Genomic DNA, 18,324 nt, shown 5'->3' on the forward strand with positions numbered 1-18,324 from the left:
AGTACTTAAATCTTTGGCTTGGCTTCGCGGACAAAGATTTATGGAGGGGTATGTCCACGTCTGCTGCAGGCTCGTTGGTGACTGACAAGTCCGATGCGGGACAGACAGGCACGGTTGCAAGGGAAAATTGGTTGGTTGGGGTTGGGTGTTGGGTTTTTTCTCCTTTGTCTTTTGTCAGTGAGGTGGGCTCTGCGGTCTTCAAAGGAGGTTGCTGCCCGCTGAACTGTGAGATGCTAAGATGCATGGTTGGAGGCGATATCAGCCCACTGGCGGTGGTCAATGTGGCAGGCACCAAGAGATTTCTTTAGGCAGTCCTTGTACCTTTTCTTTGGTGCACCTCTGTCTCGGTGGCCAGTGGAGAGCTCGCCATATAACACGATCTTGGGAAGGCGATGGTCCTCCATTCTGGAGACGTGACCCACCCAGCGCAGTTGGGTCTTCAGCAGAATGGATTCGATGCTTGCGGACTCTGCCAGCTCGAGTACTTCAATGTTGGTGATGAAGTCATTTCAATGAATGTTGAGGATGGAGCGGAGACAGCGCTGATGGAAGCGTTCTAGGACCGTAGGTGATGTCAGTAGAGGACCCATGATTCGGAGCCGAGCAGGAGCGTGGGTATCACAACAGCTCTGTACATGCTGATCTTTGTGTGTTGCTTCAGGTGGTTGTTTTTCCAGACTCTCTTGTGTAGTCTTCCAAAGGCGCTATTTGCCTTGGCGAGACTATTGTCTATCTATCCGGTACTGCACGGATGGCAGTCTCTTCAATCTGAGGCGCCTACAAGCTCACACCAAGACACAAGAGAAACTTGTCCGTGAACTACTCTTTGCAGACGATGCCGCTTTAGTTGCCCATTCAGAGCCAGCTCTTCAGCGCTTGACGTCCTGTTTTGCAGAAACTGCCAAAACGTTTGGCCTGGAAGTCAGCCTGAAGAAAACTGAGGTCCTCCATCAGCCAGCTCCCCACTATGACCACAAGCCCCCCCACATCTCCATCGGGCACACTGAACTCAAAACGGTCAACCAGTTTACCTACCTTGGCTGCACCATTTCATCTGATGCAAGGATCGACCCAAAGAAAAGTACTTAAATACATTAATAATAAAACCATGAGGTTTTGTACCTTTGTGACGAACAGAATTAATGAGGTCAAGAAGGTTTTGCATGCTGAATTGGAGATAAATCATTTTTATCAAAAGAAGTGTTTGATAATGAGATAGCAAAATGTGTTAATTGTTCACATGCAAATGCTAAACTGGACAACAACAAATGGCGAATCAGGTTTCGCCTAATGAGTCCTCATTTACGTACATGGGAGTTGATTATTTTGGTCCTTTGCAAATAAAACAAGGAAGAAGTGTTGAAAAACGACATGGAGCTGTTTTTACTTGTTTGATGATGAGAACAATTCATATTGAAATAGCGTCACCACTTGATACAGACTCTTTTATCAATGTTCTTTGACATTTTATCACCAGACATGGTCAAGTGAAGGAATTAGATTCTGATAATTCAAAATTGAAATCAACATCAAATTTATGATGCATTACTTCAGAAAAAAAATTATTGGATATTTAACCCACCCACAGGATCACATCATGGAGGTGTGTGGGAAAGAATGATTAGATACATCTAGAAAATCCTTAATTCCATTTTGAATACTCAAATACTCAATGATGACAATCTTCGGACAGCATTGTGTGAAATTAAAGCTATTTTAAATACTTGTCCAATAATGAAAATTTCTGTCAATTCAAATGAAATCAAGGCACTTAGACCAAACCATCTCCTATTTCTTAAATCTAAACCTTTAATGCCTCCAGGTCAGTTTCAGAAAGAAGATATTTATGTGAGACGCAAATGGAAACAAATGCAGTTTATTGCAGACTTATTTTAGAAAAGATGGATTAAAGAATATCTTTCATGGTTACAAAAAAGACAAAAATGGTCTAAAGCGAAATGCAATTTTGTATGTGGAGACATTGTAATTATCATGGACGATTCTGCACCAAGGAATTCCTGGTTGCTGGGGAAAATTGTGGATACAATTCTGGACAAGAAAGGTGTTTGGCAAGTGTGGAGTAAAATCAAGCCTGGTTCCTTAAATAGACCTATTACTAAAATGTGTGTTTTACAAGAAGTAGAAAGTTTTGATTTCTAATCCTATACTTGCCATATTTACTTGTGTCTGTAATAGTAATTATTATATATTAGTCATTAATGTCGATTATAATAATTAGGGGCTGGAATGTAAAGGTTAAAACCTAGTTAATTTTGTACCCTAGCTCTTTAAGAAAGAGTAGTGTTACCATAGTGACTATGATGTAATATGTTGTAATAACCACACAGACTAAGAGCTTACATCTCATTCTTCAACGAACCATGGAGATGTAAGCTCGAGATGATTTTCTTTGAATTCATCTTATTTTGTTTTATTTCTTCTTGTATATCTCATTGAAGTTAAATATCATTATATCTTTAAATATAGCCAAATGCTCTGTTTATTCATTGTTATGAATAATGTGATTAGGCAAAATGTTTATCCGTTTTATCAAGAATTAAAGCTACATAAAGCTGCATCAACAAAGTTTGGTTCATTGGATTCAGAAGATAGTAATTCAGGATATCGCCCTCTCGCATTTCCTTAAAGATGATGCTTTGAAATTAGGAGATACTAGAACCTGGAAAGTGTCGTCTATATTCCACACCCGAGATGTTGTGTTTTTTAAATCTTTGTCACTTTTATGGAGCAAGTCAAGCCGGCTTTAGAAACGTGTTGTTATTGAATTGTTGTAACTTATGACAATTATGAGAAAATGTGAATATTTATACATGGAAATAATGGAAATGGGCAACTTGGCTCAAGTAACCTGTAATGCAGATGATTGTGTTTTCTTTTTCTATGCCAAAATCTCTATAATTCCCTTTATCCACCTGTGTAATCTAGTTTTAAAAGTTGACACAGCTTCTGCCTTAATGTTAATGCTGGGGATTTTTCAACAAATTAATCAGCAAGATAAGGACATATGGTTATCCCAGCATTTAGCCCTCATCACTAATTGCCCCAGTTCTGAGTTGTTTGCTAGGCATACAGCAATTTAAAAGTAACTTACATTATTGTGGATTTGGGTTCCTGAAGCATATAAGTGAGCCTTGTTATTTCTTTTAAATTGTAGACATTGATTCCTTGTATCCCCATCAACTACTGCTACCTACAGTCAGTTTATGGTAGCCAATTAATGTACTAACTTTAGTAGTAGTAGATTAATTGTGGGAGGAAGCAAGAACAACCAGGGTAAATCCATGAAGTCAATGTGGAGAACTTAGAAAGTCTCACTGAAAGCACTTATTCAGAATCAAGCCTTGATCATTGGACCTGTGGATTGTACTTGTAACCCCAGTAGTTTAGTGGCATAAGGATGTTCAAAGCATTTTAATGGCTACAAAAGACTAGTTTAACATGTTGCCATTATTATGAAAGAAAATGAATGTCAAAAGAATCTGCTAATTGCAACAAGTAAAAAAAAAGTGAGATGATGAGATGCACAGCAACTTTTTTTATTGAGACTGACTATTCCTATCCAGAGATCCTGCAAGACTTGCTGAGTTCCTCCAGCATTTTATTTTTTGCTCAAGGTGCCAGGAGTTTTTGTGTTTTCCATGAATAAATTGTCCACTAATATTTTAAAAATAATGTTGATTCTGGGCCTTGGATACTGTGTCGAGCAAACTTCTTCAAAGTTGTGCAATGAGACTTTTGGTATTTCCTTAAAAGGCAAGTTGTTTCATTTCATCAAACCTCTTTTACAACCACACTGATTTTACATTGAACCCAAATGTGCATAGAGACGATGCAGAAGTCATATTCAATGATATTTAAATCTGAACTTTCCTAGGTAAGATAGTGCTAAGTGAAGCCACGTTGCGAACTAGACTTGCCCTTAGATGTTGTGTGACCTCATCTCAATATACAGTAAACATATTCTTTTGCCTCCTTGGTCTGCATTAAACTTCCACCAAACAGCTTTACTTCCTGATTGTAAATTCAAATACTTGAACTTTTTTATATTGATTTTCAAGACCTATGTATGATATGCATTATCTAATTAGAGATTTCAATATTTAAAGAAAAATGCTACTTATTTCCCTAATATTTAGATTAGTAAAATAAAATTCTATTTTTCCCAGTCTATTTTTGACTTAAAGGAAAACAAATTTCCTCATTCCCATTGTTTTCTAAGATGATCATTTGTTGGACATATTTAAATTTTTTAATTTAGACGTTCAGCATGATATCAGGCCATTTCAGCCCACGAATCCTTGCCACCCAATTTACACCCAGTTAACATACATCTCCAGTATGTTTCAAACCTACATCTACTACCACCAGTATGTTTCGAATGGTGGGAGGAAATAGGAAGCCCTTGGGGAAAACCCACACAGACACGGGGAGAAAGTACAAATTTGTTACAAACAGCACAGGATTTCAGCCCAGGTCCCGATCACTGGAACTGTGAAGGTATTGTGTTAATACATTGCATAACATGAAATATAACAAACAAACAAGAATTGCACCTGAAGAATTGCCTTAAGCCAGAGTTGAGGAAGGGAAAACAATTGTAATGATCTCTGGTGATGCATACAATCAAAGAAAAGTAAACCTTTCATCAGGAACCTCAATACAAGTAGAATTTCAATAATGTCGAAGTAAGAAAGAATTTATTCAGTGGGTGACCCAGGGGGGTATGATTTTTACATGCTACTCACTGAATCATTTGAGATTATATTTAACATTTTTGAATTTGCTCAATTAATGTGAAATCAATCTACTTTATTTTGCATTATAATTTTTTTAACTGGATCATAAATGTTGTGAACTTGAGCTTTAGAAGACATAAGGTAAACAAGGAATCTGCAGATGCAAGAAAACTGGAGCACACAAAGTGCTGGAAGAACTCTGGATCAGGCACCATCTATGAAAGTCATATGTTTTGAACTGAAAACCCTTCATCAGGAATTAGCCTTAAACATTGGCTATCTATTGTTTTCTAAGGATGCTGCCTGACCCACTGAGTTCCTCCAGCATTTTGTATGTTTTTCTAAATCCTGATACAGTAATGGTACTATAAAACAGTTAAAATTAGATTTGGCATTTCTTGAATATGTACAAAACATAAGATCACTGGAAAAAAGGAATAAACTGTATGGCACCTCTGCTTTAAATACTTCTAATGAACAGGTCTTTACAACTCTTGGATCAGAGAATTCGAGATTCACCAACCTCAATGAGGAAAAATATATATACTTTTAAAATGACTCTCCCCTTGAAACTATAACTTTCTACCTCTCGGACTAAAACATCTCAACAGCTGCACAGTGTTGCCCCTTAAGTTCTGATATGTTTCCACAAGGTCACCACTCATTCTTCTCAGGTCTGAAGAATACAGACCTGACCTGTTTAGTCTTGCTTGAGAAGGTGAACTTTTCAACCCAGGAAATAGACTGGTCTTATGTCTTTTTCACTACCTCCAATGTTACAAGATCCTTTGTCAGGTAAGAGGACCAAAGATGTGTGCAGTTCTGAAGGTGCAACATCCAACACTATTGTAATAAGATCTTCCTATTTGTAAACTCTGATCCCTATTGGAAAGGTGAATATGCAGTTTGTCTTTTAACTACTTGTTGCACATGACTGCTAACTTTGTGATTAACAAATATTCACAGTGCTTGTGATATTTCAATTATGTTTGACCAAAGTTAATGTACAGTAATTATTGCCGATGTTTAAGGAAACCAAGTGATTGATATACTGCAGTTACCATGTGATTCCATTTAAAATTGTGATCATACTTTTTGTTTTACTTAGTCTTCTACGGCCAATGAGAAACATGGTGATCATTTTGCGCGCAGTGATGGTCGATTTGGTGTGAATCGTAGAAGGCATAACTCTTCAGATGGATTTTTTAGTAATGGTGTACTCCGAGCTGCTGGAGGTAGGAAAGGTACAACTTAATGATGACCATTCCAACGGCCAGATGAAAAACTGGAAAAATTTAGTTGCAAGTCAGTATTGCAAAATGCTTTAAATTTATAATTTTTTTTGATGAAGGGTATATGTAGCGCAAAAGTTGTTTTATTTTGAAATGTAATTGCATTCAATCGAATGACTGTAATTTGAATGATTAATTGTGACTAAAGATAAAAGAGCAATTACATTCAGAAATGAAACCTTCACAGTAAAAATTCACAGTCACTGCATAGATCCCTCAAAATCCCTAAAGAGCTCCTGATAATGGTGAGACAATTTGACATATCTGAACACCAGTTTACCTCAGAATGACCCTTGATTCACTTGCCCTTCACAACCATTTGTGAAAGATTGCAGTGAAAACGTTAACCATAACTTGCAGGTAGTATTTGAGGTGCTGACATGGGTGAACTATGGCCCTCTACTATTCAACTTCATTTTGATTAAAGAGCTGCCAGAACTCATTGACTTAGAGAGGAAGTTGGCAATGGAAGCACAATTAAAACTACCATAATAAAAAAATTAGTTGTTGCTTCACATCCAGAATTTGCTCTTTGAGGACTGCTTTCCATTATACTGGATGTAAGAATTTTCTTCTGCAAGCAACATGAAGACACAGAAAAACGTGGTCTTTATCTTGTCTTTCACATTGCTTTTGATGACTTTGTTCTGTCAATTAATCAAATCATTTTGTTTTCTATGCCCAAGCTTTTCCTCATCTTAAATCCAGCTTGATGACTCTCACTGATGCTGGATATCATTCTTTGCGCCTGTCAGGATTCTGCAAATTGTCAGTCACCTACATCTACCAATCAATTAGAATCTATCTGACCTTCACTCTCAGCCCCAATACCCAGTTCCAAGGAATTCTTGCCCTGTCAAATTCAGCACTGATGATAAATGGAAGAACATGTTGCATTGAGAATGCCTTGGTTTCACCAAATTCTAAGTATTTGGCCAGTTATGAACAAAAACAAACAGGAAAGTGGGGATGAGATCACTTGATGTGTGCGTGGAAAATCAAACCTTTGTGAATTTGGTAAATGACATTAAACAACATGATTATCTCATCACAATCTTCCCTCAAAATAATTGTCATAAAGATAACTTGGAGTTTTATTCTCTTTCTGAAAAGGTACCACAATGGCTCACAAACCTCTCAAGGACAATATTATATCCTTCCATGCTGGTTTTGTTTGCACTCTTTCATGCAGTTAAAATTGAATGAATTAATGGGAGGTAGGAGGGAACCTTATTTGGGCATAAGCAAGTAATGTGTGTAAAGAAATGTAACCAGAGTTTGTTGAACAGGAAAATACATAGACTTCGTGATTGCAATGCAACACGCAAAAGTGCTAGAGAAACTTAGCAGGTCCATAGGAGGTAAAGGAAAATAACCAATGTTTCAGGTCAAAGACCTTCAAGATATGAGCATAAAGCAATCCGATGTCTGAATAAAAAGGTGGGGAGAAGAGGGAAGAAGGGACAGGAGGAGGAGCACAAGCAAGTTATAGGTGGATATGGGTGGAAGGGCAAAAAAGAAAATAAAAAGTGATAGAGGGAAGGAGGTGGCACCTGGAGGAAAGGAAACTGAGGGATGAGAAAAGAGAGAGACGGAGAAGGGTCCAATGCTAATTGCACCCACGACATCTACCCCATGATCACAGGAAATGCTACACTTGCACCCACACTTCTGAATCTGCAGGGGTGATCTACTGCATCAGGTGCTCTTGTGGCTTTCTCTACATCAGAGAAACTACACAGGCTGGGAGATGGGTTTGTTCAGCACTTTTGATCTGTTTGTTGCAATTACTGGGACCTCCCAGTCACCAACCATTTCCGTTCCACACCCCATTCCCACATCAATATGTCGATCCATTGCAAGCACCACTGCAGATATATGACAGCTGAGAGTTCCATGGAAACTAAATGGACTAATTGAAAACTTCTTTAGTGACACCACATTTTTGAACCAAAATCAAAATGTGTTGCTTTTATCTTGGGATTTCACAAACATTGATTTTTTTTCAGAATTTTTTTAATTAAAGAAGATCATTGAATTTGTACAATTAAAGCATACACTTTGTTTATTAGTAGGAACTTGAAACATTTTAAAATTTGTGATATTGACAGACTTTTCCAAATATGAATCAAATTCATGTACATGTTAAATTAATTCACAAGTTCACTGATATTTAGTTTGGAATATTCACAGACTACAAAATGTTATTTTAAGAAACAAAAACAGTAAAATTATATACTGATTGCATGTTCATCTCATCAAATCATTTTCAGTTTTCAACATTAAAAGACCAACATTTTGCAATTTGTTTAATTTGTAGATGGTTGCTATCAGCCTTCGTTGCTTCGTCGTGATTCTGTTGATTCTGGGGTTTCTAAGAGTGTTCAAGTTAGCCTTGTTGGAAGTCAAGGTTGGAAGGAGAGTGCTGGTTGGCACACTGTAACTCGAAGTCACGATGCTGTCACTCAGCGTGGGAGCGGTGGCGGCCATAGACTTTGGAATGGCAATTTCCATAACCGGAAGAGCTCAGGATTCCAGGACAAACCTCCTGTTGAGGTTAAGGAAGAGAAAAAGGAAGAAAAGGATGAAAAACTTCAATTTGAAGAGGAAGACTTTGTAAGCATTTTGTAACTTCTTAACAAGTAACTCTTGTGACAGGCCCAGATGACCCCAAAATCCAACAGCAATAGAAATTCACCAAGACAAATGATTACTTAAATAAAAGTTGCTTTGAATTTTCTTTAAATATAAAAATACAATTAAACTTTAACATTATTATTAACTTAACCTAACTTAACCCCCTTCTAATTCGAAGCACACGTGTATGTAACGTGTACAAGTTCAGAAAAGTTCTTTTGATTCACAGTACAATCTCACTTCTCACTCCTCGAAGTTCACCAGTATCAGGAAATTCTTATACTGTGCACAGAATTTAACATTTATGAATCTTCATCAGGTTTTGGTGCTTGAAAGGTAAATGGTTGCCACTCAGGAAGGTTCTTGTCAGTTTTCAGAGAGAGATTTGTTGCTTGTTGGACACAAACTGATTCCTTCTGATCAACCACTTCAGTGTCTTGTCGAAGAAACTTGCTAACCTCTTTCTTTCAGGTCATCACAGAGTTCCTTTTCTGTTTCCCTTATCTCAGGCGAAACACCACACAACCAGCCATCTCCTCTTGTATGGACCACAAGGACTTTGAATAGGCCAAAGTCAGAACTCTCAATCAGTCTTCCAAAATGGGGTTTTTCCACAAGCTTAGCAGTTTGTCATGTTCCAGTCCCAGCTGCTGAAGTGTAGAACTGAATTCTCTCTCTCTCTCTTCTCTCTCTCTGAGAAAGCCACATGACCCTCTTAGAACAGCAAGCTGCACTCAAGACTGCGGCACCAGACCAAATCTTCTGAGTCTGTTCATCTGTTGCTTTCCAAAACAATAATCCATTACTCCACAGTATCTCCAACACAATACTTGTGAAGTCCTTCAGCAAAGCTGTTTCCATTTTCTTTACAAAGGCACTGGGAGCCTGGACTGTGTTGCTTGAGCTGAACTCTAGCATTTTAAATGAGATCGGTGTTGTGAAGTGTTTGTTTGTGACTTACACTTTTTAAAAAAAAACCCACAATTTATCTCCTTTAAAACATATCTATATGCAATATAAAATATAACATAATCCTCTTTTGACATAAACTGTGCACTTGAAAGATGATAATTCTGTTGTCAGTTAATTAAAGGCTTTGGACACACTCTCTTTTAACAGCCTTCTCTGAATCCTGATGCTGAGAAGCAGTTGAGCCAGAGCAGACCTGTGAGCACACCTGCAGGAGTATGGGGTAAGAAGGCAGTAGAATGCGTAAATCCATTATATGTTACAATGGGTTCACAGATATTGGAATTAATGTTATGTTTAAGAGTATTAAAGTATCTTGGCATGTACTTCTTGAAATACTATACGAAATTTGCAGACAGATTCACAGACAGAAATTTCCTGAAGTGTCTCTTGCAATCAGAGAAAGTGAAGCAAGAGAGTCCCCTCAGTCATCAAGTGTCTATGGATTCAGTGCTGATGGCAGTCAGACTGGGTGCTTGAACCCTGCAGAGGTGTGCTGAGACTTGGCAAGATGGCAATGGTGTTGAGACTTTGCTGTCAAGGTATGGACTTTTGACCTGGCATATAGGATGACTCCAATTTTAAGATGAATTTTTTTTTAGTTTGGAGGATCGTCCTGTATGATGGCATATAAAAGCGGTCAGATATGGAATTAGATGCGCGTGTTTTGGTCTCCTTTACATTGGAGAAACTGGGCAAAGACTGGGAGATTACTTTGTTGAGTACCTTGCCTACATCTGCCACAATAGCATGGATCTCCCTGTGGCCACCCATTTCAATTCCATGATTCATTCCCTTGCTGACATATCTGTCCATGTTCTCGCACACTGCCAGATGAGACCATCTGCAAATTGCAAGAACAACTCTCTCTTTCTCCCCCCTCCTCGCCCGTTTCCCCCCCCCCCTCGCTCCTCCCCGCCCTTGCTCTCTCTCCCCCCTCTCTTTCTGTCTGACTCAGCACCATCAACCGGGATTGAATTTGGCATGTGTGTAAGGAGTTTATTCAATCTCCCTGCATCGGTGTGGATTTCCTCTGGGTGCTCCAGTGTCCTTCCACCCTTCAAAATGTGTCAGGGCTAAAGGTCAATTGGGTGAAATTGCTCAGTATGGGCTCAAAAAGGCCAGTTACTGATCTTCGTGTATAAATTTTTTTGAAAGATATTTGAAGTTAATTGATGGGATAATACTTTCCTGGAATTTTCACAGTTATCCAAGCATTGTGCTCTTAATTTGTGCATCTTAATCTTATTGCCATGGATATGAATGATAAGCATTGAATAATGTTGCTTCAGAGAAGTTTGTTACCTGCTCTTCAGGTTCATTGAGCAATTTCTGGCATCAGTCACAATTGGGAAGTGGCAGTTTTTGCTTGAGCTTGGAAATTTGTGCAAAGTTTTAATATTTGCTATATAGGAAAATGCGTGAGGATTTTATAACTTGTGAACATTTTTGATCCTTGTCTACACAGAAAATCCTCCAAGTGCCAAGCAGTCGGTTTCCAAGATGCTGGTCATCAAAAAAGTTTTGAAAGAGGAACCAATATTCTCAACAAGTTTTTTTTCCTCAGGAAATCATCTCTCAAGCAGCAACAAAAACACTGCAAGTCCAAGTGTTTACAAAAATCTGATACCCAAACCTACAGCTCCTCCAACAAAGGTAGAGTACCTTATTTTACTTCAAATTTTTCATGCAATGTTTCAACAGCATACCAAACCCCAAAGTGAATGGTAATTGTGAACTTGAATAAAGAAAATAATTAAAGAAAGAAATTTGTAATTTCTGAGGAGTTCAGAATTCAATTTTATTTCATCCTGGTATTCAAGTAACTTTCCGAGTTGTTTGTCTCTTGTAAAATTGTACAATTCCCAATATATTCAACTTATTGAATCCTATTCCGGAAGACATTTTTCTCTCATTCTGGGGGGGGGGGAAGAACCACAGTAATTGACGTATTTACTGTTTATTTCAGTTTACATTTATTTTTTTCAAAATATCAAGTACAGAGCAAAGGGTCTTCTGTGAACAGGACAACAGGATACTACTTGCATCACATACAGATATGTATAGTTCACCATTTGGGGAGTATACGATTACAATGAATAGGGAGATCAATTAGCATCAAGCAAGTGCATCATGCGAGCACTTCATTCACACACTTGAGCCCCGACTCCGATGGAAGGAGGAAAATGTCCTTGGTGCGATGGAATGATGGATCCTTTACTATGTTGGCTGATGTTCTTGAAGGGGGATGTGTAGATGGAGTCCATTGGAGGAGAGGGAAGTTTTTGTTGTATGTTATTCAATACCTTTCATATTATTCCAATCTTGATCAGAGCAGCTCCTGTACATGCTGTGATGTGCCTAGCAGCATGCTTTCGTTGGTGCATTTGTAGAAGTTGTTAGAACATGGAGTTGGAATGGTATTTAACTGTATCATTGTGGATGTAGAGGAGTATTATCGTCAGCTAACAATACATCCTTAAGGAGTACTTGTATTGAGTCTAACCATGGAGGCGATATTGTTGTTACCTGTCGGAGGAAGTCAAGGATCCAATTGTAGGGGGGGGGCATTAAGGCTTGGATCCAGATGTTTGGGAATTAGTTTGCTCGAGATTATCGTATTGAAGGCCATGAACAGTAGTCTGATTATAGGTGTGCTTGACATGGATGTTCTTGGGCAGAGTGGAGAGGGATAGAGATAGCATCTGCTGTGTATCTGTTAGGCAGTGGTCATCATCAGAGTGAACTGAATCAGAGAGGTAAGGCTTTGGCTCAACAGACTTCGGCGAGAAGAGCTAAGAGGTGAGGGATAGTAGGAGCTGTAGTAAGGGCCACCCTGTCTGAGGACAAAAATGATTCAGCAGGTCGGCACAGGTAAGGATAGTTTTTGTATATCATATATTTTATTCCTCTAGTCAGAAACAGTGGAAATGGCAGCCAAGACATGGGAATGCTCTTGCAGAATGTGGATTGTCATGGAAGCCAGCAGCATCCCTGATGACTTAATCTGCGAGAAGTGCATCAAGCTGAATCTCCTAACAAGCTGAGTTAAGGAATTGGAGCTGGAGTTGGATGAACTCCAGATCATTTGGGTGATAGAGGGGGTGCTAGACAGGAGTTACAGGGACACCTCAGGGTATATGGATGATAGTGAAGAGAAGGAAAGGGAACATACACTGCAGGGCACCCCTGTGGCAGTTCCCCTCAATACCAAGTATACCATTTTGGATACTATTGGGGGGAGGGGTGGGTGGTGGAAACGTCCTACCAGGAACAAGGCACAGTGATGAGGTCTCTGGCATGTAGTTTTGACCTGTGGCTAAGAAGAGAAGGGAGGAGAAGAGGCGAGCTGTAATGAGAGGGGATTCCATAGTTACGGGGACAAATAAGAGGTTCTGTGGAAGAGATCGAATATCCTGGATGTTATATTGCCTCCCTGGTGCCAGGGTTCGAGATCAAGTTTTTGACATTCTCAGAAGGGAGGCTGAGCAGCCAAATGATGTGGTCCATATAGGAGAGGTAGGAAAGGTGAGGAGGTCCTGCAAGGAAAGTTCAGGGAGTTAGACGCTAGGTTGAAGGACAGGCCCTCCAGGGTTGTGATCTTGGGATTACTACCCATGCCATGTGCTAATGAGGTTAGAAATAGGAGGATAATGCAACTTAACACGTGGCTAAATACCTGGTGCAGGGAGGGAGGTTTTTAAGTTTCTGAACAATTGGGCTCTCTTCCAGGGAAGGTAGGACCTGTTCCAATGGGATAGTTTACATCTGAACTGGAAGGGGACTAATATCCTTGCGGAAAGGTTTGCTAGTGGGTTTAAACTAGATTTGAAGGGGGTGGAAACTAGCGTGCCAAAGCAGATTAAGGAGTGGTGGAGGGAAAAGATGACATGAAAATTGCATGCACCGTTAGAAGTCCACAGGTTGTATGTGGTGTAAATTTTCTGAAGTGCATCTATTTCAATGCAAGGAGTATTTCAGGAAAAGCAGATGAGCTTGGGGGATGAATTGACCCATGGAATTATGACCTTTTGACCATTAGTGAAACTTGGTTGCAGGAGGGGCAGGACTGGCGGCTCAATGTTCCAGGCTTCTGTTGCTTTAGATGTGATAGAAAGGGGAATGAAAGTGGGAGGAGTGGCATTGCTCATCAGGGAAAATATCACAGCTGTGTTCAGGCAAGATAGGCCAGAGGGTTCGCCAACAGAGGCTCCATGGGTAGAGCTGAGTAACAGGAAAGGTATGACCACACTCATGGGGTTGTTTTATAGACCGTTAAATAGTCAACGAGAATTGAAGGAGCAAATCTGTAGAGAGATAGCAGACAGCTGCAGGAAACAAGGTTGTGATAGTAGGAGATTTTGACTGGGATTCCCATACTGTAAAAGGGCTGGATGCTTTGGGATTTGTCAAATGAGTTCAGGAAAGTTTTCTCTATCAATATATAGAGGTACCAACTAGAGGGAATGAAATACTTGTCCTCCTTTTAGGGAATAAGACAGGACAGGTGACAGAAGTATGTGCAGGGGAACATTATGTGTCCAGTGGTCATTATGCCATTAGTTTCAAGTTAATTATGGAGAAGAATAGGTCTGGGCTTCGGATTGGGATTATCAATTGGAGAAAGGCTAATTTTGAAGAAATGAGCAAGAATATACAATGCGTGAATTGGGATAAGTTGTTTTTCAGGCAAGGATGTGCAAGGTAAGTGAAAGACCTTCAAAGGAGAAGTTTTGAGAGTACAGAGTTTGTATGTTCCTGTCATGATTAAAAGCAAGGCTAGCAGGCACAGGGAACCTTGGTCTTCAAGGGATATTGGGAATCTGATGAGGAAGAAGAGGGAGGTGTATGGAAAGTTTTTGGAATGTGGAGCAAATGAGGTACCTGAGGTGTATATAATTTAAAAAATGCAAGAACCTCCAGAAGGAAATCAGAAAGGCTAAGAAAAGATGAGGTTGCAATGTAAAGTAAAATCCTTAGAATTTCTACAGGTATATTAAGAGAAAAAGGATAGTAAGGGATAAAATTGGTCCCCTTGAAGATCAGGCTGGTTAGCTTTGTGTGGAGCCAAATGAGATGGTGTCTTGGGTAAACTTATACCTCTCATTTTGTTCGTTTTATATTGGTCACAGTGTTTGAGCTACCGAAAGAAAATAGACACACACACACCGAGAGCAGTTCAGTTTATAAAAATGTTTATTACAAATTCAAAAGCTGATTTCACACTACAATATGCAAACCCTTCCCAACTATACTTATCAACGCTTGGACTGGTCCCAACTGCCGAAGCGAGGCAACGACTGCACACTTGTAGTAGGTTGTCAGGGCGCCGGTAGCAGTTTCTCCACCTCCCCCGACCGGGACGTTGGCTGGACTCTCGAAGTTGTTCTTGCTGAGAGATGTTGCCACCTCTCGGAGAATCTCAAACTTCAGCAGTGGAACCATGGCTTATATTACCCAAAAACTGCATACCCAAGCACAGCAAGAAAAATAAGCGAACAAGCTAGCATACTAGGCTTCTATCAAATAACAATTTTCAGCTTATCACTTTGAATGCAATGGTTTATTTTGCATCAAGGCTAGGCCTCTGACAGTCTGTGACCAAAACAAGTAGGAAGATTAAATGTTCTTGGTACACAGATGTCCTTTCGTCAGATAACAGCATCTCTGGTCCTTCGGTGGAATTTAGCTTATGTCTGCTGATTCTAAAAATAAGCAGGTTCTCAGCCTTGTAGAAGCAAAGGCTGCAAAAGTAAAAAAAAACACGATTTAAATCTTCCATTACAGATGGGGAGATTTTAAAAAAATTCATTGGTATTCACTCAGGAAACAGGCACAGAATCGTGGGAAGTCATGGAACCTGTACAGATAAAAGAGGAGGAAGTGCTTGCTGTCTTAAAGTGAATAAGGGTGGATAAATCCCCAGGGCCTGACAAGATATATGAGGGAGGCCTAGTGTAGAAGTTACAGGGACTCTGGCAGAAATATTTAAAATGCCCTTAGTCACGGTTATGGTGGGAGAGGATTGGAGGGTATAGCTCAGGTTCCGTTACTTAAAAAATGCTCTAAAAGTAATCTTGGAAATTATAGGCTGGTTAGCTTGATGTCTATAGTAAGTAAATTATTGGAAGGTGTTCTAAGAGATTGGATATACAATTATTTGGAAAGTCAGAAACTGATGAAGGATAGTCAACGTACTTTTGTGCTTGGTAGGTCGTGTTTAACCAATCTTGTAGGAAAGTTGATGAAGGAAAGGCTGTAGATGTTGTCCACATGGATTTTAGTAAGGCCTTTGACAAGCTCCACATGGAAGATTAGTAAGGAAGCTAGGTATTCATTGTGGAATAGTGAATTGGGTTCCATAATGGCTGGATTCGAGAAGTCAGAGAGTAGTGGTGGATGATTGCTTCTCAGACTGGAGGTTTGTGACTGATTAGTGCCTCAGGGATCGATACTAGGACCATTGTTGTTTGTCATCTATATCAGTGATCTGGGTGATAGAGATAAATTGGATCACAAAAATTGATGACAAAAATGTTATAAATTTAGACATGCAACATGGTAACCAGCCATTTTGGCCCATGAGTCTGTGCCGCCCAATATACACCCAATTAACTTGCATCCCCGGTACGTTTTGAATAGTGGGAGGAAAGCGGAGCGCTCAGGGAAAATCCACGCAGATGTGTGGAGAATGTACTGTTTTGGGCCCAGAGGACCCCAAAACCCAGCAGCAATAGAAATTCTCCAAGACAAATGGTTACTTAAATGAAATTTACTTTTAATTATCTTTAAACATGAAAACAGAATCAAACTCTTAACTGTTTCTGTGCTGTAGAGTTCTATGGTTCTTTGGTTCTATAGGCAAATTGAAGTGGGTTAGGTTTGGCTGGTAGACTAATGTTGATTTGAGCCATGGCCAGCATTTCATGATGATGGATTGTTGTCATATAGCCTTGTTATTATGCCCTTCATCAATACTAGTATGATATTGGTCTTTTCAAAGAAAGTGGGGTCTTTGCCTGTTGTTAGGAGAGATTTAAAGATGTCTGTAAATACATTCCAGCAGTTGATCTGCACAGGCGATGTCTGGTTATTTTCTGGGGCTCCTGCAGGTTGACTAGTCTTTTGCAACAGTTACCATGGTTGTGGAATTGCTTGTAGTAATTAATGTGAATATCACCTCCTTGTTTTAAGCTGTTGCATTCTATGCTGCTGGGCTTTGTCTTGGATTCTGCGATTGTCCTCTCAAACGATGCAGTTTACTGCCAATCTAACTGATAACTGGAAATGCTTTAAACAACGATTCAACATTTATTTGGAAGTTGGTGGAATGGGAGAGACCGATTGAAAACGGAAAGCATCTCTGATTCTGTACGTGATGGGTGAAGATGCCTTGGACATCTATAACAGTTATCAAATTGATGAGACAGCTTTCCTGTTGGGCACTCTGATGACAACATTTGAGGAGTATTTTGTTCCAAGTAAAAACTTGAAAGATTCAAGCTTTTCTCTTGTGACCAGAAACAAGGGATGAACTTTGACCAATACTTACCCAAGCTTCACCCACTAAGAAGTCCTGTAAATATGGAGATTTGTAAAAATCCATTAATTAAAGACAATAGTTTGTGGAAACCTAGATAATGGACTTGGAGAAAGACTGTTACGTGAAAAAGATTTGACTCTGGAAAAGGCTGTGAATATGTGCATTAACTAAGCTGCACAAGATAGACATAATAGTTAAGGAGCTGCGCAGGATAGACATAACTGTGCATGTGATGAAAACAGAGAAGCAGAGCACCAGGAGTTTCCCAAAGCAACAACAAAGCAAAGTGGTAAGGTCAAACAGCAAATGCAGCAGATGTGTCCTGACAATGGAAAGTCCTGCTATAAATGTGGGAAGAAGAATTATTTTGTAAAGTGCTGCAAAGCAGGGGATACCAAAAGAAATCAGTGGATGAAGAAATGGAGGAATTTTTCCTGGATTCACTACAGACTGATGCTGCTGACAAAGTGGAATGGATCGTTCCAGTGACTGAATGAGATAGTCATTCCATTTAAGATCAACACCAGAGCCCAGATGAATCTGTAATCTATGGTCGATTACAAGACCCTCACTGTAAAGAGCAAGATTTATCCTGTGAAGTTAAAAGTGACAACACTGGAGAGAATATTTCAGTAAAGGGGGGCTGTATGGTGTCCTTCAAACAGAAAAGGTGGCATCTGAAGTCACAGCTACTGATTTTAGAGAGTACAGCCAATATTATGTCTGATACATGTGAAGAGCTCAACCAGGTGAGAAGAATTTCCATAATGACTTCACAGACCAAAGATGGGCACACAACACTCATGGAAGAAAGGATAACAACATTGGAGAAGCAATACTTCAATGTACAGAGAGAATCAACCTCATTTACTTGACATGAATGGTAAACTGGAAAATGAGTTGGCAAATAAGGATGCCTGCTCACGCCAGCTTGAAGATAAAAATAGACAGTGACAGGAACATTGGGAACTTGCTGAATAGAAACTGCAGCAAACAATAAAGAGAAATGTTGCCAGAAGTAAAAGCAGCATTTGCCCAGCAATTGTAACTGACGAAGGCTGAAGAATGGTGTGGCAGCATAGAAGAACGATTAAGATTAAAGGCTGAAGAGGGGCGTGGCAGCATA

At 39.5% G+C, this 18,324-nt stretch overlaps 1 protein-coding gene across 6 annotated transcripts in view; it reads left to right on the forward strand.

Moving 5' to 3' along the window:
• Positions 1-18,324, forward strand: part of gpbp1l1 (GC-rich promoter binding protein 1-like 1) — a 121,329-nt gene that overhangs the window by 65,656 nt on the left and 37,349 nt on the right. For 5 of the 6 annotated variants that reach the window (XM_069938778.1, XM_069938772.1, XM_069938773.1 and 2 more), the window contains exons 4-7: positions 5,866-6,001; positions 8,370-8,665; positions 9,806-9,878; positions 11,124-11,311. In XM_069938778.1, coding sequence (XP_069794879.1) covers positions 5,866-6,001; positions 8,370-8,665; positions 9,806-9,878; positions 11,124-11,311 — 693 coding nt within the window. The remainder of the gene's footprint in view (positions 1-5,865; positions 6,002-8,369; positions 8,666-9,805; positions 9,879-11,123; positions 11,312-18,324) is intronic. The other variant, XM_069938776.1, reaches the window with a different exon arrangement.

This window comes from Narcine bancroftii, chromosome 5, assembly GCF_036971445.1.
Source record: "Narcine bancroftii isolate sNarBan1 chromosome 5, sNarBan1.hap1, whole genome shotgun sequence".
Taxonomy (NCBI): Eukaryota; Metazoa; Chordata; class Chondrichthyes; order Torpediniformes; family Narcinidae; genus Narcine; species Narcine bancroftii.